The sequence below is a fragment of the Ailuropoda melanoleuca genome, chromosome 9 (assembly GCF_002007445.2).
Source record: "Ailuropoda melanoleuca isolate Jingjing chromosome 9, ASM200744v2, whole genome shotgun sequence".
Classification (NCBI taxonomy): domain Eukaryota; kingdom Metazoa; phylum Chordata; class Mammalia; order Carnivora; family Ursidae; genus Ailuropoda; species Ailuropoda melanoleuca.
In genome coordinates this window covers 11,463,755-11,491,250 of record NC_048226.1, presented here as the reverse complement: position 1 = coordinate 11,491,250, position 27,496 = coordinate 11,463,755, and the positions used below count along the sequence as shown (strand labels likewise).

Sequence of the window (27,496 nt, the reverse complement as noted above, 5' to 3'; positions counted from 1 at the left end):
TGTCAAACCTACCGCCCGTGTGGCAGGGGTGAGAAGCAACCTCATTCTGGCAGTTACCTCCACTAGAAGGGAACAAGGACAGCCCCTCCCCCACATTGTCGTCCTTCAGAGCAAACACCTACATACGACCCTGACCTTGAGCTTTGCGGTTGCTTTGGCAATTTTCACAACGCCCTTGCAGGTAGATGCCATGGCCTAGTTTCCAGACGGACACCCACACCCATGCCACATACCTGCTCTTCCCTTGGGGACAGAGAAGGGGCTCGGTGGAGTCAATCCAGGGTTCTGGTCTTGGGTTAGCAGGGAGTGAGACCAGACCCCGCCGGGAGGCCGGGTGGTTAGAGGGACTTCAAACCTGGACCCTGAAGAGAAGAAGGGTGGGAGAGAGGGTTCCTCAGATCTGAAGTTTGAGAGGCTTAGGGTTCCAGAAGGAGATGGCTCAAGGGTGCCAGTGGATTCTCGGCCAGGTCAGCATGGCCCCAGAGTGGTCATCAGCTTCCCCAGGTGGGAAACAAGCCTTCTCAGCAGTCCCAGACATGATCCAGCTGCTGCTAGAGACCCCACCCCCATTTACATGGAGACTGGAGTCACCCCAGCATGACAGCTACATTTCTTGGCCACCTGCCACGTGTCCGCCAGCCTGCCAAGTATCTGATCCGAGTGCTGATTTATCATGGGAGCCCCCGTCCAGCCACCTCCCTCCTGGAGTTCAGGTGGCTTGAAGCCCAGGCTCCATCCAAGAGAGGGGCTTGGTGAGCAGGGCTCCTGGGTGGCCTTCAGGTCAAGGCTGGGAGCCTGGACCACCAGAAACCAAATGCCAAGGTAAGGGCCGGGGCCGCTCTCCCCCAGGTGTTACAGGATGATGACAGCATCCGCCACGTTGACCTAACTCACCTTTTCCTTTGTGAATGATCAGAGATGAATCCTTAAGGCAGGTGTCCACAGCCTCCTCCCTTTGGGGTCCACTCTGCTGGTCTAACACCACAGCGGAGTCATTTCTCCTTCCCTTTCTCTCCCCCCCTTTCCTTCCTTGCACAAACATTTTTAGGAGCAGCCCCTCTGTGTCCCATCACAGTACGGGTTTGAGGGATCCGTTCATTTATTCCGGAGGCCCTGTGAGGGGTCAGGCACCGTGCTCAGTGCTGCGGATAGAGCAGTGACCCCTGCAGATGAATGTGCCCGCCCTCCCAGGACCGGCTTCTTGGAGTGCAAGGCAGACAACGCACAGGTTAGTTTGCTGTGATCAGAGCAGGGAAGGGGGTGCAGAATGGGGAGGCGGACGGCGTGCTGGCTGTCCCCACTTACCAGTTCTCTGTTCTTGAGCCGGCCCCACGCGGCTCCTAGCCTGTTCATTGACCACAAGGGAAGGGATTAGGACTGAATCACAGGGCCTGAGGGAATCCGATGAGTCTGGTGCAAAGGTACTTGGGTGAGAGTAGAGAAGCCATTGAAGGAGGCAGTGACAAGCTCGCCTTGCAAGGTGGGAGGACCTGGGGTGGAGTGTAAGTTACAGCACTTTCCCTAAGATGCGTGACCTGAAGTCTTGGGGCCTCACAATCCAGATAAATCCTACCTCCTAGCACTTTCACGAAGACGGGATTATTAACATACAATAAAGCAAGCGGCCCAGAGCTTGACCCCCAGGAGCAGCCGGTGGGCTCTGCTCACAAGTACGTCCCATGGGCGGCTTCACTTACTCCCAAGTCCAGGCCACAAACAGCTCGGAGTTCCCAAACATACCTGAAGTCCGTTCAGACCCCTTCCAGGGGCCAATATTCCTCCAGGCCCTCCCTCCACGGCTGGAGTTTTTATAATTCATGAGGCTAGGCATAAATTCTTAATTGTCATAAATTGTAATTACAGCTCCTTTCAACCATAAAACCCAGACACATTTACGAATTAAGCCCAAACAAAACTACAAAACCGTGTGATGAAGGTGGGATTGTCTAGGCCCCTGTCATTGGTGCCAAGGAGTGACTCCGGTCTCCTCTACTTTTCACTCTTCGGACCCGTGAAACCTGTCACCGTGCGTCTGTCCCCCTGTCCCCCTGGGTAAGGAGCACTGACCCCTTGGCTCCAATACAACCCTAGAGTCCTGGGTTCTTTTCTGCTTCCTACTCTTCCAAATGATCCAGGATTTGCAGAGGTCACTTCTTTAAAATGTTAATCTAAATGAAAACAAAAACATTTTAAATTCTTCCAGATATCTCTAAGAACTATCGTCCCCATCAGACATCTGTAGGCCCCAAGTTCAGGAAACACTGGGCCAGCACACCGTCGGGCGGGCATGAGCTCTTCTGGTGACCACTGTCACAGGAGGCCTCAGAGAGGACAGGAGGGAAGCAGAGAGCATTCTAGAGCAGTGGGGACAGGGTGACATGTGGGATGGAGTTCAGAGGAGACAAACAGGCCCAGTGGTGGGGGATGGGGCAGCAGGGGCCTTCGGGGGCAGGGAGGGGCAGGGTGTGGACTTGACCTCAGGACAGGTCACCAGGCTTAGGTCTGGCCACACCCAGGACTAGTAGCTTCGAGGAGTCGGCCTCAGTAATGGTGGTTCACCTGGCCTCGTCTTCAGCATGTCCCAGGCACAGCGGCCCCACCAGGTGTGGGCGGTAATATTTCCCCTGGAGGTTAACACCTGGACAAGTCACAGCAGGCAGGGGTGCACCCAACTTGGGGGTGGATGGTCTCTCCAGAGCCCATGCTCTCAGCTCAGCTGCTGTGAGAGCCCTGGGTCTCCTTGCTGGGACCGAGGTCCCTCTTGTGTGAGCCCACTCGGCTTTGCACCTGCTGTCGCCACCCTCACACCTTCCTGCCTCCTCACCCCTCTGCCTGGTCCAGGGAGTCCGGCGCCAGCCCCGGGGCTAAGGCAGCTGGGGCAGCGAAGCCAACCGCCCGCCCCAGCACAGCCATCCCAGACAACACTGGAATAGGACCATAATGGCTAGTGAGCCGCTGCTGCGTACTGCCTGCCCGGGGCCTCTGCAGCCCATCACTCGGCTCCCTGAGGTCCCCAGACCTTCCCTCAATTCGGCAAATCAAGGGTTATCCTCTGGCACGCCAGGAGCACTTGGGAAGGTGTTCCAGAAGACGGAACTGGCTCCTAACTGCTTGAGACATCCCCCTGGTCCGGAAGGCCTGCCTGCTGTGACCCAAACTCTGGTTTAAGCACCCCCCACTCAGCCCTCAGGGCTCCAAGCCCAGCCCCCACACAGCCCATGTGGAGGCCAGACTCGTGGGAGGAGACAGCTATGACAATGTGGAGACCCCAGAGTGGGCCGGGGCTCTGATGGTGTCTGTGGGCACAGGGAAGGGACAGACAGGAACAGAAACGGGAACAGCAGGGGCCAAGAAGGCTGTTCAGAGGCAACCAAGCTTGAATTGCATCCTGAAGATGAACGAGATTCATCAGGCAGCCGGAGGTGATGGAGGGGAGGAGGGACCGCAGCCTGGAGGCCAAGCTCTGCCTCGAATACATGCAAGAGGCGGCAAGAGCAGTCTGACGGCTGGCTGCAGTTAGAGGGCTCCAAGGCACTGGCCAGCGAGGGCAGGTCCCGGGGGGCTTCACACCCGAGCCAGGGAGCTTAGCTCTAAGGTGAGGGTTCCGGGGAAGCCGCAGCGATGCCTGGGCCTTGTGGCTCAGGAGGTCCCTCTGGCAGCCACCCGGAGGGGGGAGGGAAGAGAGGCTGGACCCCCAGCGATTGTGTCAGTGAAGCAGGGGCTGCCTGTACGGAGAGAGCCTCCGGCTGGCTGAGGCCCCTCAGAGGGCAGGGCCATGCGGGTCAGCACTGCCCCTGGGCCTCCTGCTGGTGGAGCAGGTGAGGCTGGCTTCTTCCTGCAGCCTCTCCTCTCCCCTCCTCTGTCACACTTCCTGCAGGGATGAGGTGGCTGCACGTCTCAGGCTCCAGCGTGGGCTCTGCGGCCAAGGGAGGCGGCCCGCCCGGGACAGAGGAATGACGCTGAGCCTCGCGGGGGGGGGGGGGGGGGGGGTGTGTTTCTGTAAATTTACGTGCTGGCCGCGAGGCAGGCTGTTTGTGGAAATCTGCTGCCCCCTGCAGGAAGATGCTAGAAACGCAGTCACTCAGGACCCTCCGTCGGCGAATGAATGGGAACTGCCCCTGGGCAGGCCCCAGCTCTGGGGGCAGGAGCGGTCTCCGAGGAGCCCGGCGATGTCTCAACACCGCCCTCTGAGTGCGACGACAGGGGCCAAGCCCGTCTCACCCACCCTCAGCGGCCTCACCCCACCACAGCCTGGCAAACTCGGGGTATCCACATTCTGCTGCGAAGGCTCGCGGAGGGAGAGAAGCGGCCCGAGAAGGCCAGCGGGTTCAAACCCAGCTCTGTCCCCTTCCGAGGCCCGCGCCTTCCACGACTGTCTTCCCAGGGCTCAGCTGCCAGCACCCCTGTCTCCATGCCCATCTCCTCTTTTCTCCCTGGCACCTGTGACGTTTTGTCCTTCTGTTGTTGGTCTAGGTGTGCCTTGCCAACGCTCGGCTCAGAGGGCGGGGCTCACCGAGTGTGCTTCCCCAGCTTCTAGAACAGGGCCTGGCCCACAGGAGGTGCTCAAGATCTTGGCCAAGGGAAAATCTCTCTCGTGACTGTCCGGTCCCCAGGGTAACTGTGAACTCCCTGCTGGGCTTTCCTACTGGGGTTTAAACTCCTCCCAGACAGAGCCCTCTTCCTGGGCCCCTCCAGTGAGCTGGGATCCAAGAGCAGCAGTCCTGCTGGTCTCAGAAGGTTCTGGGCTGATGGCTGCTGGGGGCGAATGCTAAGCCAGGCCTGCCCTCCTCAGTGTCCCCACCCTCACCCCTCCCAGTAGGAACTGGTGAACGCTGTCTCCCTCGGGGTAGCCCTTGGGGGGTTTACAAACCTTTCCCTTTAACACTGAACTCTCACAATAAAACCACATGAACCCTAGAAGCTGCCTCCTTCGTGTGCAAATGAAGATGCCCAGGCCAGCTGCCCAACTGCATGCAGGGAGAGGCTAAATGGTGACAACACACTGTCCTTCCTGCCAGCCCCCTGTAGGCCCCCGGGTCCCCCAAGGCCACCATGGTGCACGTGGTCAGGGAGGATCGCACTGCACCAATGACAATCCCCTCTTGGATCACAAAAACACTGAAGAAGATACCAAGGGCGAAACTTCCAAGGGCGAAACTTCCATGGGCCAGCTGGCCCCAAGCAGTAGATATTCTGCCATTTTTGAGCCTGCAGGTCACAGACTCGTCCATGGTCCCGCACAAAACCAGATCACACAGCCACAGAACGGACCGGGAAACACCCAGACCTCAAGCCTGGCGGGGGGCGGGGGGGGGTTCCCCAGCACCACGAGGGGCCTGATTTCTACAGGACCGAGAGCCTTTATTCAGTCGGGCTCTGTGTCTTTCCCAAGGCAGGGAACAGAACGAATACCACAGGCAGGTTGGGAGGTGAGGGGCCGAGCAGGATTCCAGCCTCGAACTGTGGCTGGCGGGGCCGGAGGTAAGACGGGGCCTCTACGGCCGAGCCGCTCCTGCTCCTTTAAGAGCCACAGGTTGGAATCCTGAATCCAGACCGGTCTGGCGAACTGCAAGGCCTTGTGTTTCAATAAGTGACCTTTCTGTTGGTGCTAATTGAGGAGGACTTGCTTTGATGCCAGACATGGAGGCCCCGCCAGGGAGCAGGGAGGGGGCCTGGGCCTGCTTCTTCCAGTAAAAGGCAGGCTTCTTGGCAGCAGTCGGTTTAGAAGCCGCGTTGCTATTGTAAATCATAAGCTGATTATTGCCGCGCTTTATAGTTTCCCAAAGAGGTTCCAGCCGAGCTGTGAGTTGCAACACGACTGTGAGTTGTTTATCGGCAGGATGAACCCTCAACTCTTCTGAGTCTTTGACTCAAAAGCTCTAGGTGCTAAAAACCCCAGCTTCTCCTTCCCGCCCAGGCCAGGACGAGCGAGGCCCCCTGCCGCCAAATCTCCTGGGTTGTCAGGGGAGTTAATAGAACATACGGGTTTGTCTGGTATGGAGGATTAAAAGATCGGAGTTTGGTTTTGCCGTCCCCTAAGTATTAGCAAAACCCCTTGGGTCTGGCAAACTCCTCCAACTCCTCAGACGGGATCTCCACCCGCAGGCTGTGCCACGCTTCCTCCGTCTGGGCCTCGCAGGAGCTGGGCCCGCCCCTGTGCCAAATTGCTAGAGTTAACATTTGTGTCAGTGTTTCCATTATAAAATGCCTTTTTCCCCCTTCATGAATATATAACCCAACTGTTAAATTACCCTCAAGGCTGTGGGCTGGCAGACACCATGTTTTCACTTCCTCTGGATGGAGGGGGCCGTGCAGGACCCCCGTCTGGACGACACGGGGTCTTCGAAGGCACCTTCCCCACACCACCACCGTGGGAAACTAAGGGGAGCTCTGCCCCCTCACCCCAGGCGGCCGCAGGCTCCTCCAGCTCATGCCGCCCAGTGCAGACAGGAGTTCGGCCAGGGGCCATTACCCCCAGCAGCAGCTGCTCGGGGAACATCTCCGGAACCTGCAGTGGTCAGGTCCCAGACCCAACACAACTTGGTGCCGGAAGGAAAAACAGTGAGACTTTAAAAGGCTCCATTTCACAAGCCAGCAAGCGGCCTGACCCAGCGACCAGGGAAGGGAGGGAGCCAGAGGTGTGCCCAGAGTTCACACCAACGCAACGTAACAGTGTTCGCCCAATTCTAAAAATCCTTAGTAACACTTTTTAATATACAAGAATCAAAAGTACAGCAGTTTTACAATGTAGGAAAATTTAATACATACTATATAAACAACATTATTTACATCAGAAATCACTAGGACAGTGGCATTTTTCACAAATATAAATTAATTACTGTTTAGTCAACAGGTTTTAAAAGTCCACAATTTTACAATAAAGAAAAACCATCTGTCCCCAGACGCGTGGGGTACGGATGGACTAAAGCAGCCTGGACCCTTGGCCTGGCTCTCCTCGCCCGACACGGCAGCCCTCAGATAAGCCGGAAGACCACTGGTGCTGGGCCCCGGGCCACCGCTCCTGCTGACGAGTGAATTTTGGTCTGTAGGATTCCAGTGTCCCTGTGTGAATTTGTAACTGAATCGCGTGTGCACCGCACAGCCTGATGCAGCTCTCGGGCATCAGGGTAGAATGTCTGCAGCACGATGTGAGAAGTGTTCTGGTTTCCCATGGAAGGGCTAAAGGAATGACTAGAAGGAGAGAGGGGGGCCCAGGGGCCATCAGGTCGGGCTCTGCAGAGGGCCGGGCTGTTTCTCTCCAGCCGTCTCTGAAAAGACCACAGTCTGGACCTGGCTGGGCCTTCACAGCATCCTTTTCCAGGGCTGTGGTGAACCACGTTAATCCTTGTTTATAGTCAGATCTCAGGTGATGCTAACTCCCCTCTTCCTCGACCCCTGCTGTTTCTACCCAATTATTAAATCCTTCAGAGCTAGGCTCCTAGAACACCGCCCTCACAGATTCCTGGGGCAGTTGATCCCGTCCGCAAGGGAGAGAATTCCTACCTGTGCAAATTGGTTTTTGATAAAAGCATACAGTATTGATACTGATTTAGGTCAATGAGGAAATGCCTTTTTCCCAACCCACTCTTCAAACATACTTGAACACCTAAAATAGACGCTTTTATGGGGATACTGTAATTTTTAATCAATTTAACACTGATCTGGCGAATATTGCCTTTTGCTACATCGTATGGCACTAAAAGTCCTGAATGTAAACAAAAGGAAGTTCCTTTTTCTTCATGATGAGACATCTTTGGGAATAACTCACATCTATCAACTTCAGAGAAAATCACCCTTGCTATTGAAATTCAGGGCCTCCTCTAAGGGAAAGGGGATGCCGTGCCTCCCAGAGGACACAGCCTGACTTCCCACAGGGACAGACATGCTGGGGCTCATCCCCCCCCAACCCCCTACCCCAAAGCCAACCTAGCCTTCCTCTTTTGGCCTGGGCAAGAACACCACAGGGTAGTGTCAGTACTGTCAGCAAGAGGCTAAGCCAGTAGTGGCCAAAGCAGACACGTTCTCTCACCAAGCAGTCACAGTGGGATGACTGTGGCCAGGGGGCTCCTACGCGTTCCTCTGGGCTGTGCTCTGGGGGGCATGCGGACCCCCTACAAGCCCATGCTGAACCACCTAGTACCATGAGGAGATAAATAAGGATGAGGCAGGCCCACTAAGCTCCCAACACAAGCTGTGAGGACCCAGACTCTGCTCTGGAACTCATGCCGGGCCAGCCCCAGGATGCTGTGTAGAGCAAGCGGCAATGACCCACCAAAGCCACACCTGCTTCACGAGGGTGCTGGGACTTGGGGATTTCTTAGTAAAGGCATTCATGGTGCTGCCCAGGGTACCGGCAAGCAAGTAATGATCATTTTATGAAGTCCTCACAGGTTAGTTCAGGGAGTTTAACCCTGTGTGTGCCCGATGGGAAGGTATTCACCAGCTCTGAGCCTGGACAGTTAGGCACGGTGTAGGTTCAAGTCAGTTGTTCCACCTAGAAAGGCCTTTGGACACTCAAACAATACTGGCAAGCGACATTTAAAATGAGTAAAACGGAAGGCCCCGTATCAGAATGACAGGAGCCTGATGAAATGGTGCAACCAACTTGCCTTCCCACTTGACTCTGTCGGCGCAGGCCCGTCCTTGGAGGCTTTCTAGTTCACAAAAACTTCAACTTAGGGTTATACTTTATTTGATCTCATTCTTAAAAAAAAAAAGAAAGAAAGAAAGAAAGAAAAACCGAGAGCTCAAGTCTACTGATGTCCTACTAGCCGTGGGAGCCTGTTCCCCACAGGTCCCTGGGCTTCGCCTGTCCACCCACCACACGGGTCAGTACACGTGTGCTCTGCGCCGTCTACTTCCTCACACTGTGCAAAGGGAACTAAAGGAACTACAAGGCGGCTGCAGAGGCTGACCAGGCACAACACCCAAAGCCCCCCCCCCCCAGGAAACCCACGCACCACCTGCACCTCCCCCACCTTGGCACTGGCCAGCAGCAAGCTTCCCCCTCCGCCCCCGGCCCTGAACTAACACTTCTCATCACAGGATCAGAAATCCACCGGGGATTCCGGGTCCCTGGCCACACTGCCCCCACCCTAGCCCCGCTTTCAGCCCACTCCCAACCAAGGAAGATCCACGCCCACGCCAGTGCTGCCCCGCTCACAGTACTCAGAAGTCACCCACACGGGCCCCCGCTTCCTGGGCACCAGGGCGAAGGAGGCCCCTCGGGAGACCAGGCCTTTGAAATGCACAGATAGTGTGGGAAAAATTAGTGTTGGTCGGGAAGGGGCCGCTGTGCAAGCTGTTTCCCTCTGTCCCCCCGGACCACAGGTGTCATGCTGAGGCCCGAGTGTACAGCCTCTCCCAAGAACACGTCTGAGGAGTGCACCTGCCCCCCTTCAAGTCCCAAGAGGCGAGCCCCACGCCCCCTCCCCGTCAGCAGCATCTGTCATGTCACAGTGAAGCGGATCGTGTGCCATCCAGCAGGTCCCGGCAGCCTGCACACACATGCTCCGACCCAGCCCACCGCACCCCGGCTCAGGGCGCACGGACCCCGGCAACAAAATACTCGTGACTCTAAGATCCCGTCTTCCTTCACTGGGGAAACACAGCCCACAAAGCTGCTACACAAAAGTCACCTCTTCCTCCTAGCACCCATCACGGTGATAGGCCAAAACCAGGCTGGAATGGGATGGGGTGTCAAAGTGCAGGAGTGGCGACCCAAACCCAACCTGGACCGAGTGAAAGGCCCCCCACTCCTTGAGGAGCTCCTTCCGCCGGCAAGCTGACAGCAGCAGCATGTCCAGAAACTCCACTCACTGGTCTAGATAACTGGCTCCTACTGGATCAGACCAAAAATATCCAGGTGCTTAATGACTCTTGCTCTCCCCTTCTTTCCCAGCTGTCCTTTATGTTTTCCGAACATTCCAGTTATAATCTGGGTTGTTTTTCTGTTCTAGAGATCTCTCCAAAGGAGACCTGTGATCCAGGGGTGACTTGGAATCGTGGGGAGACTTCTGAGAAGGGGGCGAACGAGGGTCTGAGACTGCAGGGTGCAGGGGGGGCAGGGGCTGTTTATACTCCCCCAATTTGTCTGTGTGGAAAGAGCGGTAATGGTCCGAGGGTCCTTGGCCATGGTAGCCCATAGGGGGGCGGTGGTCAGACATTCGTCGGAAATCCTGCTGGTGGTAATTTTGAGGCCGAAATTCATCGGATCTCCTCCGCTTAGAGTCATGATGGTGCCTGAAATGGAGATACAAGGATTAACTGAAAGACCGAACCCATCCCCTTCTTCCTCGTCCACTGGCTCTTCCTCATGCACTCATATTCAAGGACACTTCCAAAGGACTCAGAGTTTGCAAATACTTACATTACTAGGAATCGGGAAAAAAAAAAACAAACCCACAAAAGTAATAACAAAGGGCTATTTTATACTTATTGGCAAAACACATCCTATGAAATGACATAAGCCTCAAGTCTGCAATGAAACAAGTACACACTTGAATCACTGGTGGCTTTGTAAAGTTGTACTCCCTTCGGGAAAACTGGCAAGATCTACAAACATTTTCATATTCTTTGACCTGGGCCAGGAGAAAAAGAGCCACAGAAATTATTTGAGAAGTTATTAGTAACAGTAAAAGCCACAATCAACCCAAACAGTCAACAATAAATGAAGGGTTAATTAAATTATTTTAAAAATTGACTCAATGTGAAGAATATTAAAACTTTTAATTAGCACCACAGTAAACTGCTTGTTATCATATTAGAAGAAAATTGGCACAAGTCAACAACAAAAAGACAAACAACCCAATTCAAAAATGGGCAAAGGACACAAACATTTCTCCAAAGAATATCTACAAATAGCCACTAAGCACATGAAAAGACGTTCAACATCTTTAACGAACATTAATCATCATGGAGACGCAAATCAAAATCACAGTGAGCTACCCCTGATTCACACCCACCAGACTGGCCACGTTAAAAACACACACGCACACACACAGAAGGTATGTGTTGGCAAAGATGTGGGAAAATGGAAACTGTCGTACATTGCTAGTAGAGGGGTAAAACGTTTCAGCCACCGTGGAGAACAGGTGGTTTCTAAGAAGTCAGACACAGAACTCCCATATGACTAAACAATTCCCTCCTAGGTATATACCCAAAATAATTGAAAACAGGTATTCAAACGAATACTTTTACACCTGTGTTTGTACAGCACTGTTTACAAGAGCCAAAGGTGGAAACAACTGGGAGTATCCATCAACAAATGGATGGATAAACAATACAGGAATATTGGAGTATTATTCAGCCACGAAAACAAACAAAGTACCAGCACGTGCTACAGTGTGGATGAGACTCAAACGTGACACTATGTGTTCAAAGAAGCCAGTCACAAAAGGCCACATCATGTATGATTCCATTTATACAAACTATCAAAGGGAAGTAAATCCATAAAAACAAAACGCAGACTGGCGGTGATCAGGAGCTGGGGAGACAGCAGAACGGAGTGACTGCGTAACGGTTATGGGGTTTTCTTTGGGGTGATCAGTGTTTGGAACTTGAGCTAGTGGTGATAGCACACAATTGTGATGTATAAATGTCACTGAATTGTTCACTTTAAAATAGTTAACTTGGGGCGCCTGGGTGGCGCAGTCGTTAAGCGTCTGCCTTTGGCTCAGGGCGTGCTCCCGGCGTTCTGGGATCGAGCCCCACATCAGGCTCCTCCGCTGGGAGCCTGCTTCTTCCTCTACCACTCCCCCTGCTTGTGTTCCCTCTCTCGCTGGCTGTCTCTATCTCTGTCCAATAAATAAATAAAATCTTTAAAAAAAATAATAAAAAATAAAATAGTTAACTTATATTATGTGAATTTCCCCTTATTAAACGAGAGAGGAGAGAGGACGCAAAATGTATAGAACAATGGTTCTCAAGACACCAGATGTCAGGTAACAAAGAACAGTGACTCCCTGAGGGATGGAAAGTGAATGAGATGAAGCTGGTAATAAACCCCCTCAGTGCCTTGAGACAGTTTCCAGTCCTCAGCGCAGGGAAGGGGAGACTTCAGAGTTGAGAGGCGGGGGCAGAACCAAGGCAGCCAGAGTTCGGAGGATGGAATGCAGAAGAGAAGTCTGCACACAGAAAGTTGCTCAAAGACCTGCAAAGGGTTTCCCCTTGGGGATTCAATGAACAGTGTTCAGGGAGTGCACGTGAAGAAACTACCCAAGGCCAGGAAATAACCACCCCCAAAGTTAGAGGTGCAAGTGCCCTGTTCTCACCAGCTATACTGAAAAACCTCAAGCTTCAAGGGACATCAGTAGAGTATAATGAAGCGTCCTTGCCTCAGCGGTGGCAACACGTAGCCCTTGCCAGAGCACTGCTCCCATTCTGCCCGAAGAATCTTAACAGCAAGACCTGAAAGGATCGGACTGTTTTCAAGTAACCAGTGTCTCACAACAAAGCTCCAGAATATTTATAGGAACACAAAATATCCGGCACTCAGTGAGGCAGCTAATCAAAAATTACTAGGCATAGAGAAAACCAGGAAACTAAGACCATAATGAGGAAATAAACTATTCAATTGAAACTAACCCAAATGATGGAATTAGCCAACGAGGATATAAAAACTATTTATAAGCTGTATTCCAGATTTCAAAAGGTTAGAGAAAGATTTAAATTGGGGGGAGGAAAAAAAAGCCCAAATACAACTTCTAGAAATAAAACTCCAATGCGTGAAATGCAAAATATATTGGAAGGGCCTCAAGGCAGGTTAGACATTGAAAAATAAATCTCAGTGAACTTGTAGACATAGCGATAGAAACTATCCAACGGAGACAGAGAGAAAACAAAGTTTAAAAAAATAAACAGAGCATCAGTGAGCTGGGAGACCAACACAAACAGCCTAATTATAGGTGTAATTAGAATCTCCAAAGGAGGTGAGAGGGAGGACAGAACAACAGTAAAAAAAATATTTCTAATTTGATAAGAAAAAGAAACGCACAGATCCAAGAAGCTCAACACTCTCCAAGCACAACAAAATGAAGAAAAATACACCGAGTTCCACTATAATCAAACTGCTTAAGACTAGTAATAAAGGAAAAAACACACGTTATATAAAGAGAAACAAAGATAAAGATGCAGATTTTTTCATCAGAAACAGTTCACGCTGCCAGAAGAACATCATCTTTAAAGCGCTGAAAGTGTTCACCTAGAATTTATACCCAGCAAAGGTATCTTTCATACACGAAGGGAAACTAAACACTTTCTCAGACACGGAAATGCTGAAAGAATCTGTCACCAGCAGACCCATACTAAAATGGAAGTTCTTCAGGCAGGAAAAAAAGTGATACTGAATGGAAATACAGACCTAGACAAAGATGTACAGGGCAGATGCCCACTGGAGCCTGAGGAGACCATATGGAAGGGTGGGGCGTGAGGGGGACAGAGACCCCTCTAAAGGAGACAGCTGCTGCCTGGCTACAGCCGCTGTGCTAACGTGTTACCAGATCCTCCAAAATAAAAGGAGACATTTATACAAAACTTCCAAATTTAAATGCAAGTCCAAACAAAGCATGTTGTTAGCCTGACGAAAACCAAAGCTGCTGTGAGGTTAACACAGAGTCAAGTCTAAAATTAGGAAGAGGGGCGCCTGGGTGGCGCAGTCGTTAAGCGTCTGCCTTCGGCTCAGGGCGTGATCCCGGCGTTATGGGATCAAGCCCCACATCAGACTCCTCCACTGGGAGCCTGCTTCTTCCTCTCCCACTCCCCCTGCTTGTGTTCCCTCTCTCGCTGGCTGTCTCTCTCTGTCAAATAAGTAAATAACATCTTTAAAAAATAAAAAAATTTAAAAATAAAAAATAATTAAAAAATAAAATTAGGAAGAATAAGAAAACCTCCTCAGCCCTTCCTGTGTTGCTACCTCTCACAGGCTACAATCCTGTGCATGACGCTACGACTTCCCAAGCCCTCCACCCTAACTGCAGGCGCGCGGCAGACGAGGACCACAGGCTGGGGCCCATCTCAGGAGCCGGCCGCCTCGCGTATCTGAGAGCCTGCACCAAGCTAACAATCTGGTTGCGGACTCTAATACTTTAAGGCTACCTCTTCTCTGTTTCCTCAGAGGAAGGCAGAAAACTCTTCCCATATAAGTGGAATGATGAACTCCCTATGACCCAAAGAATACAACTTAAGACCTGTAACTTGGCATCAACCCCTTACTAGCCAAAGTGTTCATCTTCCGGGCTCCCCTCTCTGGGTGCCAACCCCTGCCCTGGGCCCGTGATACCTATGCCATTTCTCTCCGCTTGGCAGGCTCTCCAGGGCGCAAAGCCGAGGAGAATTAGCAACCTCTATTCTTCCTCAGCCCCCAGGAAAAAATACTCAAAAGACTTCTACTTTCAACCATCCACTCAGCACACGGTGTCAGCTGCCTACATCGGCTCAGACTAGGGGCCATGCCTGGCACAGGATGAAAGGTTCAATGAACATTTAATAAGTACATGAATGTGTATGTCACTTGTCTCGGTCAGCGCTTGGTGTCTCAGGACCTTCGACCTACCTGTCATAGTAATCCCTGTGTCCCCTGTGGTCTCGGTCACTGCTGTACTGGTCATAAGGTCTCTTTCTGGACAGGCTGTTGGGTCTGTAGCTCCCAGAACGGTGGGCGTCCATGTGTCGCCGGTCCCCGTAATGGTGGTCCTTATACCAGTGCTGCTCGTACTGGTGGTGCCTGTCACTGCCCCACGGAGGGTTGTTGCCACCACCATAGTTGAACTTCCTTTCCCTCTGCCAGTCTCCTCGATCTGCAGGACAAGAAAGAACACTTTCACGACTGCAACAAATGGCTGAATTTCACTGAAGTTTAAACTCAAAGGCTGGCACACGTTAGAGAAACAGACATTAAATTTCCTCCTTCATAGCCTTTTTCCTGCTGGTAAACATACCAGTAGTGAGTCCCAACATTCTCTCCCTCAAATTTTAAGACAAAAGAAAATTCATGGCCTTTCTCTTAGGAAATCCTAAGAACTATGTATGGCTTTTTATTTTCCAAGCCTTTTCACCTTCCAATTTCGGGCAGACCCTTAAAATGAGATTTCACTCAAAAAAACAAAACCAAACATTCAAAAAACAGAACCTGCTGGGTTTCACAGCCGCGAGCTAGTATCTGCTGTTCACGTGTCGAAAGTTTATTTCCCTGTTAGTACCGTAAGCTGAGCCTGGTCTCTGGAAGCATTTCCAGACCATACATACTGGTTCTATTACTCTTTCCCAGCCCACACCGAGGAGCTGAACCTCCGCCTGTAACAAGTAATTCCTTTAACTCTGGATCTGGGCCGTGCGCTACCCCGCAAGGACAGGGCGACGGAGGATCTGGGCCGTGCGCTACCCCGCAAGGACAGGGCCAGACGGAGGATCTGGGCCGTGCGCTACCCCGCAAGGACAGGGCCAGGCGGAGGATCTGGGCCGTGCGCTACCCCGCAAGGACAGGGCCAGGCGGAGGATCTGGGCCGTGCGCTACCCCGCAAGGACAGGGCCAGGCGGAGGATCTGGGCCGTGCGCTACCCCGCAAGGACAGGGCCAGGCGGAGGATCTGGGCCGTGCGCTACCCCGCAAGGACAGGGCCAGGCGGAGGATCTGGGCCGTGCGCTACCCCGCAAGGACAGGGCCAGGCGGAGGATCTGGGCCGTGCGCTACCCCGCAAGGACAGGGCCAGGCGGAGGATCTGGGCCGTGCGCTACCCCGCAAGGACAGGGCCAGGCGGAGGATCTGGGCCGTGCGCTACCCCGCAAGGACAGGGCCAGGCGGAGGATCTGGGCCGTGCGCTACCCCGCAAGGACAGGGCCAGGCGGAGGATCTGGGCCGTGCGCTACCCCGCAAGGACAGGGCCAGGCGGAGGATCTGGGCCGTGCGCTACCCCGCAAGGACAGGGCCAGGCGGAGGATCTGGGCCGTGCGCTACCCCGCAAGGACAGGGCCAGGCGGAGGATCTGGGCCGTGCGCTACCCCGCAAGGACAGGGCCAGGCGGAGGATCTGGGCCGTGCGCTACCCCGCAAGGACAGGGCCAGGCGGAGGATCTGGGCCGTGCGCTACCCCGCAAGGACAGGGCCAGGCGGAGGATCTGGGCCGTGCGCTACCCCGCAAGGACAGGGCCAGGCGGAGGATCTGGGCCGTGCGCTACCCCGCAAGGACAGGGCCAGGCGGAAATGTTGGATTCAGGTGCGACCCCAAAATATATGTCCAATCAGAACCTGTAAGTGTGACTTGACTTGGAAATAGGGTCTTTGCGGACGTAATTAAGGATTCCGGGATGAGATCATCTTGGATTTAGACTGGGCCCTCGAGCCAAGATATTCTTCTGAGAGGATGGCAGAGGGAGGTCTGAGATAGAGAAACACAGGGAAGAAGGCCATGCAGCGATGGCAGAGATGGGGACGATACAGCCACCAGTCAAGGAGCGCGGAGGACCACTGGCAGGCACGACACCAGGCGAAAGGCTGGGAACAGATCCTCCCTCAGGTCTCTCAGGAAGAAACAACCCAAATGACACCCTGACTTCGGACTTCTGGCCTCCAGAAGTGTAAAGAACACATTTCTGTTGTTCTAAGCCACCCAGTCTGTGGTCCTTTGTTACGGGCAGCCTTAGGCTTAGACAGAGAGAACTATGTGGCCTCACAAGAAATCCGTTCTATCTACAACTACACTAACACCAAACACAAGCCACCAGATAGATGTCTCTCCTCTTTTTGCTGGTCTTCTAAGCATTTTTGTACAGAGCCAAAGAATAACCCGTGCAGCTTAGAATCTGACACCATTAAAGTAACATACAGTCCACCAGTAGCTTCACGTCACTGCTGGTCCAAGGTGGGTCAGGCCAGAGGACAAACAAGTAAAATGCGGACTATTCAGCCTAATAACTTAATGGACAACAAAAAAGAGACACCTTCACAACATGAACACAAATCACTTGAAGACGGCTTCAAACCAAATGGAAAGTAATATTTCAAACAGGGTGTCAGTGTCTGCGGTATAGTGGAGATGCTTACAACTCAAGCCAAGCCATTTATTTCCACAGAAACCAAACAGTGCTTTTCTTTCTTCCTGAACCACCATGAGGCAGGTCGCCGGTTAGGAGTACTGAGCTATTAAGGAGATGGGTGAAGAATCCAAGGCTTAAATAAAAGACCACAGTGAGTGGACTAAGAAGAGTGCTTTCAAAGCATCAGAATATAAAATCAGTGACGTCACACGAACAACACAAAATCAGTCTACGCCCAGGAAAAAGTCAGGACAAGTAACACAACTGGATCTACAAGCGTGGAAACACTGCCCAATCATCCTGTGCAGTAAAATCACCTTCTTCCTCCTCAGTCAAACAGGGTCAATTAATTCTGAACTACTTAGACTTTTTTTTTTTTTTTTTTTTTAAAGATTTTATTTATTTATTTGACAGAGATAGAGACAGCCAGAGAGAGAGGGAACACAAGCAGGGGGAGTGGGAGAGGAAGGAGCAGGCTCATAGCAGAGGAGCCTGATGTGGGGCCCGATCCCATAACGCCGGGATCACGCCCTGAGCTGAAGGCAGACGCTTAACCGCTCTGCCACCCAGGCGCCCCTGAACTACTTAGACTTTTAAGACTAGAAGACACGCACTTCTCCTTCCAGGTCGTTTAGAGCAGCTTGCAGCAGAAATACACTCCGCCAAGAACAGTAAGAAAGGCCAGGTAAACAAAAATTACCTGTCTGAAGACATCAAAGAGCAGCCAGAGCCATCAGGACTAGAAAGAATAAGACTCAAAGAGCAGAAAAGCTCACAGAGGTAAGAGGCAACTGCCGTAGCCACGACAGGCAAGGCGCTGTGATTCTGAGCGCAGGTGACAGGCTGAATATCTGAGCTGCTCCCAGCACAGGACCAGAGACACCAAGAGAGCCTCCGGAGGTCCTTCTAGGCTAGAGGGGCATGGCAGAGTTGAGGGGATCAAACGCACAACCCGTCTTCCCTTAGGACATGTGCTGAACGGCAGGGAGCAGAAGGCTAAAAACCTAAACTGGAGTGCTCAAAGAGCAGGGCAGTCTGGGGTGGTCTCACGGTGCTGAGAAAAACAAGCCTGGAGTTTCGGGCACGCAGGAGGGGAGGGGCAGAGAATGCTACTACAGGCCCTCCGCTGAGCACTCTAAAGAGCTAAGTCCCAGGAACAGGAGGACCAGAGGCAGACGACATTAGAATGATCGCCTCACAGTCCATGTGCCCAGGGAAGGAAAGAATGAATCCTCTCCGGGGAAAGCAACATCATCTGGAGCTTGCCCAATTTCTAAAACATAGGTTCCCCCATATGTTATTTTTTAAAGATTTTATTTTTTTATTTGTGAGAGCGTGACAGAGCAAGAGAGAGCACAAACAGGGGGAGGGGTAAAAGGAGAGGGGCTCAATCCCAGGACCCTGAGATCATGACCTGAGCCGAAGGCAGACACTTAAGCAACAGCCACCCAAGCACGCCATAGGATCCCCCATTTAATCAAAAATAACTAGGCATGGCGAAAGACAGGACTGTAGGACTGAAAACCAAGAGAAATAAAACATACAACAGAAACTGATGCATAATAATTCAGATACTGAAGTTTGTAGGTTAAGATTTTTTAATAAAATATAATTCATAAGTTCAAAAAAAGAGAAAAATCAAGAATTTTCCCAGAAGACTGAAATGTATTTTTCAAAAGAATCAAATGGAAATCCTAAAACTGAAGTTTAGAAAGAAATATACACTTCATTCTCATTATTATAGAATACGTGACCCCTTGTAAAATCCTACACTCTGACTTCTATGTATTCTCTATACTTTTAGCTTTGATTCTGTATGCTTTTTTCCCTTTCTTCTTACTTGTATCTTTAAAATCCATGCTCAGTATAACCAGTGAAGCAACAGACAGAGAAATTATTAACTTCCTGCAATCAGCCCTCCATTCTCCCAGCATCCTGAAGTCACTGATACTGGGTGTGTTTTCACATCTTTCTCTATGTTTATTCAAACATATACTATGGAAAAGTTTGGTGGTTCCTCAAAAAATTAAATCAGAATTACCATATAACCCAGCAATTCCACTGCCAGGTATACACCCAAAGAGTTGAAAACAGGTCCTCAAATAAGTATTACACAGACTTTTCACAGCAATACTATTCACGACAGCCAAAAAGTAGAAACAACCCAAACGTCCATCAACCGACCAATGGACAGACTGCGGCCTGTGTCCACACAATTCAGCCACAAAAAGGAATGAAGTCCTAACACACGTTACCACGTAGATACACCTTGAAAACAGGATGCCAAGTGAAAGAAACCAGACACATACAGTGTGATTCCATTAACGGGCACTGTCCCCAACACATGAATCCAGACAGACAGAATACACACGGGGGGCTGCAGGCAGGGGATGGGGAGAAACTGCGGCACAGATGTGGGATTTCCATGCGGGCTGATGGAAATGCTTTGTGACTAAGATATTAGTGGCGGTGACACACAACACTGTGAATGTACTAAATGCCACTAAACTGGATATTTAAAATGGTAAAGTCTGGGGCGCCTGGGTGGCTCAGTCGGTTAAGCCTGGGCTGTCCACCTGGGTCATGATCCTAAAGTCCTGGGATTGAGCCCCGTGTTGGGCTCCCCGCTCAGTGGGGAGAGTCTGCTTCTCCCTCTGCCTCTGACCACCCCACCCCTGCTCCAGCTTGCTCTCTCTCTCTCTCTCTCATGCTCTCTCTCATACTTTCTCTCAAATAACATAAAAAAAATAAAATGGTAAAGTTGATGTTATATGAATGTTACCTTAATAAATCTAAACAGATATATAGATTTCGTTGTTGTTGCTGCTTCTCTCCCATTTTTTTAATCTCTAAAGCCAACTCATTCTTTTTAATAACTGATAATAATACACAGCGCACCAATGTCCTACTATTCATCTCATGATTCTCCTGTTAATAGATATCCAAGTTATTTCTAGCTTTTTGCCATTCTAAGACTGGAATGGCATCCTTGTACAAACCCCCCAAAAAAGGCTTATTTAGATATTTCAGATTAATTTCTGGAAACACTGTAGCAATTTGCACTCTTAGCAATTACTGTGTATCCCACCCTTTTAATTTTTCTTGATCAGAATGGGCAAAAAAAATTGGTTAGTTTGCTGTTGTCTTAATTTACATTTCCCTAAGAGCAGTGCTGGTCACCCTGTCATACTGGCCACTTGAATTTCCTCTTCTGTATGAATTCTCTATTCCTAACCTCTGCCCATTTTTTTATTTGGTTATTCTTTTGTTGTCAATTTACACAGGCTCTTTCAGTATTAGCAGTTTTAACCATTTCACCATCCTGTGTAATGTAAATTGCTCCTCTCAGCCTATACTTGTTTATGGTGGCCACTCTCCTCTTTAAGCTGGAGTAACAAACAGCCTTTTGGATCTTTACTTCATCCTCTGTCTCACTGAGACAGAGGACAATGAAGTCCTGAAGGAAAACAGAGCACAGGGGTCTAGCTGCTATCTTCGGAAAATAAAATGATTCTTTTGGCATTTCCTTTTAAAACTCCATATAATGACCCACCTGCATTACTAAAATGTCTCTTGTTGGGGTGATTATAGTTATCTCGTGGGTGTCCGTGCATCTGTGGGCCATGGGAGGCCGGCAAGTGAGGCTTCTGAGGGTGAAGGTTGTGCGGGGTATGAGACTGAGATATCAGGGAGTCCCGGCTGGAACCCGAAGCCTCTGCTCGAAACGGCTTCTTACCACTAATCACATCATCTTTCTTCTTTTGCTCCTGAGAATAAAAAGAAACCACAGCATCGTAAGCCCCAGGCAGAATTCCCAAGAACAGTATAAAGATCACCACCTCTAAGTATTCCCCTCTTGGCCTCCGACCTGCCATCTACTACAGTCTTCTAAAACATGTTCAGAAATCCCCTCGATGGGGCGCCTGGGTGCTCAGCCGTTAAGCGGCTGCCTTCAGCTCAGGTCATGATCCCAGCGTTCTGGGATCAAGCTCTGCACTGGGCTCCCTGCTCGGCGGAAAGCCTGCTTCTCCCTCTCACACTCCCATTGCTTGTGTTCTCTCTCTCGCTGTCTCTCTCTGTCAAATAAATAAATAAAATCTTTAAAAAAAAAAAAAAAAAGAAAGAAAGAAAGAAATTCCCCCGAGCCCCCACAGCACGCCAAGCACGCCAGCCTCTCAGAGCCACACCTGCTGCTCTGACAAGAAAGCCACCCTCTGCTACCCTCCGCCGGAAGTCCTGTGAGCACGGACCGCGGTCTGCTGGGTGCCACCGCACAGAGCATCTGCAGGACAGACACCCAGGCTATCCACCTTCTCAGATATTCAGCTTGGACCATGTACAACTAGGACCACCAATTAGAACGAACAAGCCCTGACTGGCCCAGGGGGCACCAGTTCCTACGCCAAAGTCATCAAGCTGAACATCTAAATGTTTACTTCTTTACCACACAAGTAAACTGTGACGTAAAAATAGAACAAAAAAACAGTAAGAAAAAAATAAGAAATGTAAAGTGACCTAAAATCTTACCATCAAGGGAATTAATGTCTGTAATTTGGTCCGTGTCTTTCTAAGCTTGTGTGTATTTTTTTTTTTTAACAAAGATACTACCTGGTATTCCTCTTTCACCTAATGTACTGTGAACATCTTCTCATGTAAACGCTTATTTGCACAATTTTATTATGGCTGAATGCTACTCCCCAGTATGGATATATCATGACCTATTTAATCTCTTCCTTCCTGTTGACCATTTAAGTCATTTCCACTGTAAACATGTTTAAATCCTTAATCATCTCATTAAATTCTCAGAAGCAGAACTATTTTAGTCTTTCAACAAATCTGACTGAACTGTCCGTCAGCACGGCTGTGACAGTGGGCACCCCCAGCAGCAGGACCACCACTTCGACTCAACAACGCTCACTTCGGATACTTAGATGAATGGGGCCCTTTACCATCATGTGTCTGACCTCATTGTGTGTAACTGCCACTTCCCCTCTTGGGGCTTTTCCTATCCTCTCAGACTTTTACAACGCTTAAAATTTACATTAACGTGCAGTGATATTATTTCTGTATGTTACTGCTATGTCATACTCTTCCACGTAAAATTGAAAGTACTTCAGAGTACGACTCTACGGTCCCACACGATGCTAAGCACAGTGCACGCAACGAGTACTTCTGAGCACCCGCCCCGTGCCCAGCACAACTCCAGGCCCGGAGGACAGAGCAGAGAAGGAAAGACGCACATCTCTGCCTTCACGGAGCTGACATGTTGGTGGCGGAGGTGCTGAATGTCCACAGATGGGCCCTACGCAGCTGAGCTGGGTAAGGCCCACACGGCAAGTCAGCAGATCTGAAAACGGGCACGCCGCCATAGGGAACACGGCCCCTAAGTAATCAGCGAAGTCACTTATGTGCCCATCCCCCATGCCAGAGAAGGGAAGGAACTTCTGGGCACCTTCTCGTGTTTGCTCCTTTACATGAGCAGTTGGGACGCTACGTAAGAAAGCTGGAAGGACACCAAGTATACATGGCCCAGAAAAGGAGAAAAAGTATTTTCTGCCCACTACCCTGTTATTTATGAGGAGCCACGCTTATAAGCTACCAGAAGATTGGTGAATAAATGATTCCAGGACATAGGAACACAGGGTAAAAACTCCTTGTCAGAATTTTAATATGCTTTGGTTCTAATACACTGGCTATTTCGCCCGTCAAGTCTGTTACTTTCACGACTAGGGGAGCAAGCTGAGAGACTGCAGAGCTAACGTGGCCTTTAGAGCGCACTGTGGGGAACAGGCAAGGCCGTGCTCCGCCACCTCCACCTGCAGTGAGGCAGAGAACCAAGGACCCTTCCAGCACCAACAAGAGCATCCCATGACCATCTCCCCAGGGAAAAACAGTTATTAAGGAATTTTTCTGTGGAATCAGTTTTTCTCTGTTTGTATATATTAGGATTAAATTTGTATTTTACCTCCTCTTCTTGAGACCTTTTCTTATGAGCCATCTTGTATAATTTATGCAATTTTCGAGCATCAAATTCTGTAAACTTGGAAACAAAAATCCATAGATTCCAAAAAAAAAAAAAAATCAACAGTTCTAAGTAAATTATAGAATTCTTTAAATGACTTTTTGTTCCCCTTATGGATGGCAAGCTACTGAATTCTGCTAGGGATACTCTCCCAAGTGCAGAAACTAAATAACAGAAACATTCTTTCAGGTCTGTGCTTCACTGACACATCTTTAGACGCCAGTGTCAACACAGTCTGACCGAGGGGTCTGGAGAGGAGGCTTCTGTCTCCTGGCTAAAATCCCTTAATTCACTGGCACCCAGGAAAGTCCTGAAGTCTTCCTCCACGTTCCACACCTCTGGAATCAGCCACACAACCCATCATTACCACCATCCTCCCAGTTGGGACCTACATGCATCCGGGCATCCCCATGTTGCGGTCCCTTCTTCCTTCCCAGCTGTCACCACCAACGCCTCTCGCTTCTTCCTTCTAACTCTGAGCAGCACCGCCCTACGATGCCACTGCCCTCACCCTAGCAAGGCATTACCGTGGATGGCAGAGTGACTGACAACACGGGCGCCTAGAACGAGGAAGCAGCAGTACTTGCAGGGAGCTGGAAAAGGAGTCTCACCTCCTTCCACGCTTTGTCGAGAACAGTTGACCACGTCGTGCCACCCACAGAAACAAGACTGACTCCCGAAAGTAGTAAACCTGCTGCATCCTTTTCTCTTTAAGATCTTCCAGAATGGGGTTTAGTGGTCTCAACAAACTGCCTTTAAACCCTAAAAATCTCCCGGCCCCCTCCACCGGCCCACTTGTAAGCCTGTGCCAGAGCCTGAAGACTGTCCGCTAAGCAAGTCTGCCCTGCTCTTCCACCTCCGTTCAAGTTCACCTGCTTGTCTCTCAGAAGGGCATCCTCCCGGACTGCTCTTCCACAGGCCCCTCCTCCCCCTCAGACACCTGCCACACCCGGTCTTGCAGTGACCACGTCAGGATGGACAGTGTCTCTGGAATGGGCAAGGACCTTCTTACGAACAACTGCTAGCCAGGCCTACAGTGCCTAGCACACTTCAACACAGACAGGCCCCGGTGCCCGGCAGGAAGCCTAGCTTCACAGACCTATGTACTAGGATGACCTTTTGTTCTCTTCCAACAGGGATTAACTTGGGAAGAAAAACAGCCCAGTGGCTAGGCAAGATGAAGTCGGTAAGAGTATAAAGCAGAAAAAAATAAGATTTTAAAACTTAATTTTTTTAAATCGGTGTGAAGCATGCTATTGATAGCATCATGACAGAACATTTTCTTATTAAATCCATTTTTCACTCAAAACCAATCCACTGGGATTGGGCATATTATACCAAGATAATTACATGAACCATGAAGTGCCTAAGTTCAAAGTCACTTTGGATTATGGAAAGAGACTTAATGTTACAATTATCTTTGAGAAAGAAATTCCAGTTGTGTTTTCCTAAGAAATCAAAAGTGAATACATAAATGAATATGTATGAGCCATGATATGCCTTATAAATTAAAGTTCTGGATTAAACTACATTAATACAAATTACTACTAGAGTTTTTCAATTACCAGAGAGAATGGAAAAATCATAGTTCTGGTGATTTAATCTCTGTTTCACCTCATGTGTTAGTAGAGAACTATTCAAATAGTTATTATATCTATCAACCTGAGGTGGGTGAAGTAATGAGACTAGATAATTTTTATGCCTTCTAGGTTTATAGACCAAGTCTTTGTTCTGAGAATAGGCCAGCAAATCCAGTCTCCCTGCTGTTCTCCTATAAAATGATGACATCCTCCTACCTATTCAAAAGACTGGTCTCAGTGGAATGGCCTATTGCAGAGAAAGGAAATTGAAGCCTGCAGGTACGTTGCCAATAGATGGTTTTCATCAGGGGAAAAAAATGCTCATTAGGTGGCTATGTCCCCTTTTGTAAAACCACCACAGAACCCTCCCCGCACACACACTGTCAAGTCACACTGGCAATCTGAGGCCGAAATCACTTACCTTCTCCACAGTTTGATGTGCTCCTGGTCTGAGTAGGCTTTAAGGCACTCGGCTATCCGGTCTCCGATTTTCAGCAGGCAGTTTCGGGTGTGCTCTAGCTGTTCTTGCACGTTGAGCCCCTTGTCGGGTTTGTCCAGCTGTTTCAGTGCCTTCTTCACAGGCCTCATCCGCTCTTTGCACTGGAATAGGCAAACAGAGTAGAGACATAAAACACTTGCAGCAAAGACATCTTGTCTTTGTTCCCTATGCCCTAAATTCCGAGAGAAAACCCAGCCCACCCTCATGCCATGTTACTGCTAGAGGAGGAACCGGTTAAAGCCCAGGGAACAAGTGTAGATGTAAAGTCAGGAAAACCTGAGATGCAGGTCCCAAAAGCCTCTCTTAAGAGTGATGACTTCTGTACCTTCCTTTTATTATAGCTCAAAATGCCACTTCCTCGTCGGCAAGAGAGGTGTGATAATGCCTCCTAAGGCCATTATGAAGATAAAATGAGAAGCAAGATTATAGGCCTACCCTAGAAACGTCTCACCACCAGATAAACTATCTAAAACTATAGGATAAAATATTTACAAGTCCTTCCGGCTTACAGGAAACTAAGGAGAAGGCTTGCGGATAAAGATGGTGAGCTGAACCCAACAGTCATTTTCTTCCCCTACCCAACTCCACTGAACAACAGTAAAGGGAGTGTTTCAGAAAGAGGTAAGCCGGAACGGGAGTGAAGATGGCGGAGGAGTAGGGGACCCCCTTTTCAGCCGGTCCCCTGAGTNCCCCTGAGTTGAGCTGGATAGGTACCAGACCAGCAGGAATATCCACGGAATCAGCCTGAGACGCAGGAAGATACATCTGGATCTCTACAAATGAACATCTCCAGCGCTGAGTATTGAGGTACAAAGCGGGAAGCCGTGAAATCCCACACAGATATCGGAAGATAAATGGAAGGGGGAGGGGGCCGCCGCATTCGGGCACCGGGAAGCAGTAGCCACCTGCACGGGGGAGCGGGCGGACTCGTGGACCGGCACCCGCGAGAGAGCAGACTGAGACCGCGCGCGACCAGACTGAGGGCCAGAGCTTCAGAGCACGCGGGGCAGCTGGCGGCTGGTGGTGTTAGAAACACAAAGGACAGAGACGCGCCGGCCCTGGAAGTGAGGGCTGGGACGCCAGGTGTGGGGCGCATATCCCGGGACGCTGCAGGATTGAGCAGCACCGACAGAAACAGAGTTAAAGTGGCCAGAACATCAGTGGAGAACGGTCGGCGATCCCTCTGTTCTGAGACAGAGGCTGAGATTCGGCCACTGCTGCTCTGGCTCTCAAAAGAGGCAGAGCAAACCGCCAGGGAAAGCCGCCAGAGAACAAAAGCCTGGAAATACCGGCTTACAGTGTGCCCATCCCCATCCCCCCTCGCAGGGGACACGGAGACTCTACCCAAACAGGGTTGCCTGAGTATTGGTGCAGCAGGCCCCTCCCCCAGAAGGCAGGCTGAAAAATCAAGAAGCCCACATCCCTAAGATCCCTATAAAACAAGGGTGCACGGCCTGGGTCCCAGTCAATAATTTGGGCTCTGGACAACCCCGCAACCTCTCCTCATCAGAATGACGAGAAGGAGAAGTCCCCCCCAGCAAAGAAAAGACAATGAGTCTGTGGCCTCTGCCACAGAACTAATGGATATGGATGTAACCAAATTATCAGAAATGGAATTCAGAGTAACAATGGTCAAGATGATGTGTAGACTTGAAAAAAGTATTAATGAAAATGTGAATGAGAATATAGAATCTCTAAGGCGGAAATGAGAGCGAACCTGGCAGAAATTAAAAATTCTATGAGCCAAATGCAGTCAAAACTAGAGGCTCTGACGGCCAGGGTGAATGAGGCAGAAGAACGTATCAGCGAATTGGAGGATGGGTTAGTAGAAGAGAAAGCTAAAATAGAATCTGGACTCAAAAAAATCCATGCTCAGGAATGTAGGTTACGGGAGATTACTGACTCAATGAAACGTTCCAATGTCAGAATCATCGGCATCCCCGAGGGGGTGGAGAAAAACAGAGGTCTAGAAGAGATATTTGAACAAATTGTAGCTGAAAACTTCCCTAATCTAGCAAGGGAAACAAACATTCGTGTCCAAGAGGCAGAGAGGACCCCTCCCAAGCTCAACCACGACAAACCTACGCCACGTCACGTCATAGTGCAATTCGCAAATATTAGATCCAAGGATACAGTATTGAAAGCGGCCAGGGCAAAGAAATTTCTCACGTACCAAGGCAAAGGTATCAGAATTACGTCAGACCTGTCTACACAGACCTGGAATGAGAGAAAGGCTTGGGGGGCATTTTTAAAGTTCTTTCAGAGAAAAACATGCAGCCAAGAATCCTTTCTCCGGCAAGGCTGTCATTCAGAATTGATGGAGAAATAAAGACCTTCCAGAATCGCCAGTCATTGACCAATTTCGT

The 27,496-nt window shown here is 50.2% G+C and overlaps 1 protein-coding gene across 1 annotated transcript in view; it reads right to left on the bottom strand.

Annotated features, from left to right (window-relative positions):
- Positions 1-6,738: 6,738 nt before the first annotated feature.
- The window catches only part of CHD2 (chromodomain helicase DNA binding protein 2), a 122,668-nt gene continuing 101,910 nt past the window's right edge, over positions 6,739-27,496 (bottom strand). Inside the window, exons 33-37 of the mRNA XM_034668898.1 lie at positions 25,053-25,231; positions 22,995-23,094; positions 20,583-20,796; positions 14,552-14,795; positions 6,739-10,242 (exon numbers count right to left, since the gene is read on the bottom strand). Of these exons, the coding sequence (XP_034524789.1) occupies positions 9,909-10,242; positions 14,552-14,795; positions 20,583-20,796; positions 22,995-23,094; positions 25,053-25,231 (1,071 nt within the window). The 3' untranslated portion in view covers positions 6,739-9,908. The remainder of the gene's footprint in view (positions 10,243-14,551; positions 14,796-20,582; positions 20,797-22,994; positions 23,095-25,052; positions 25,232-27,496) is intronic.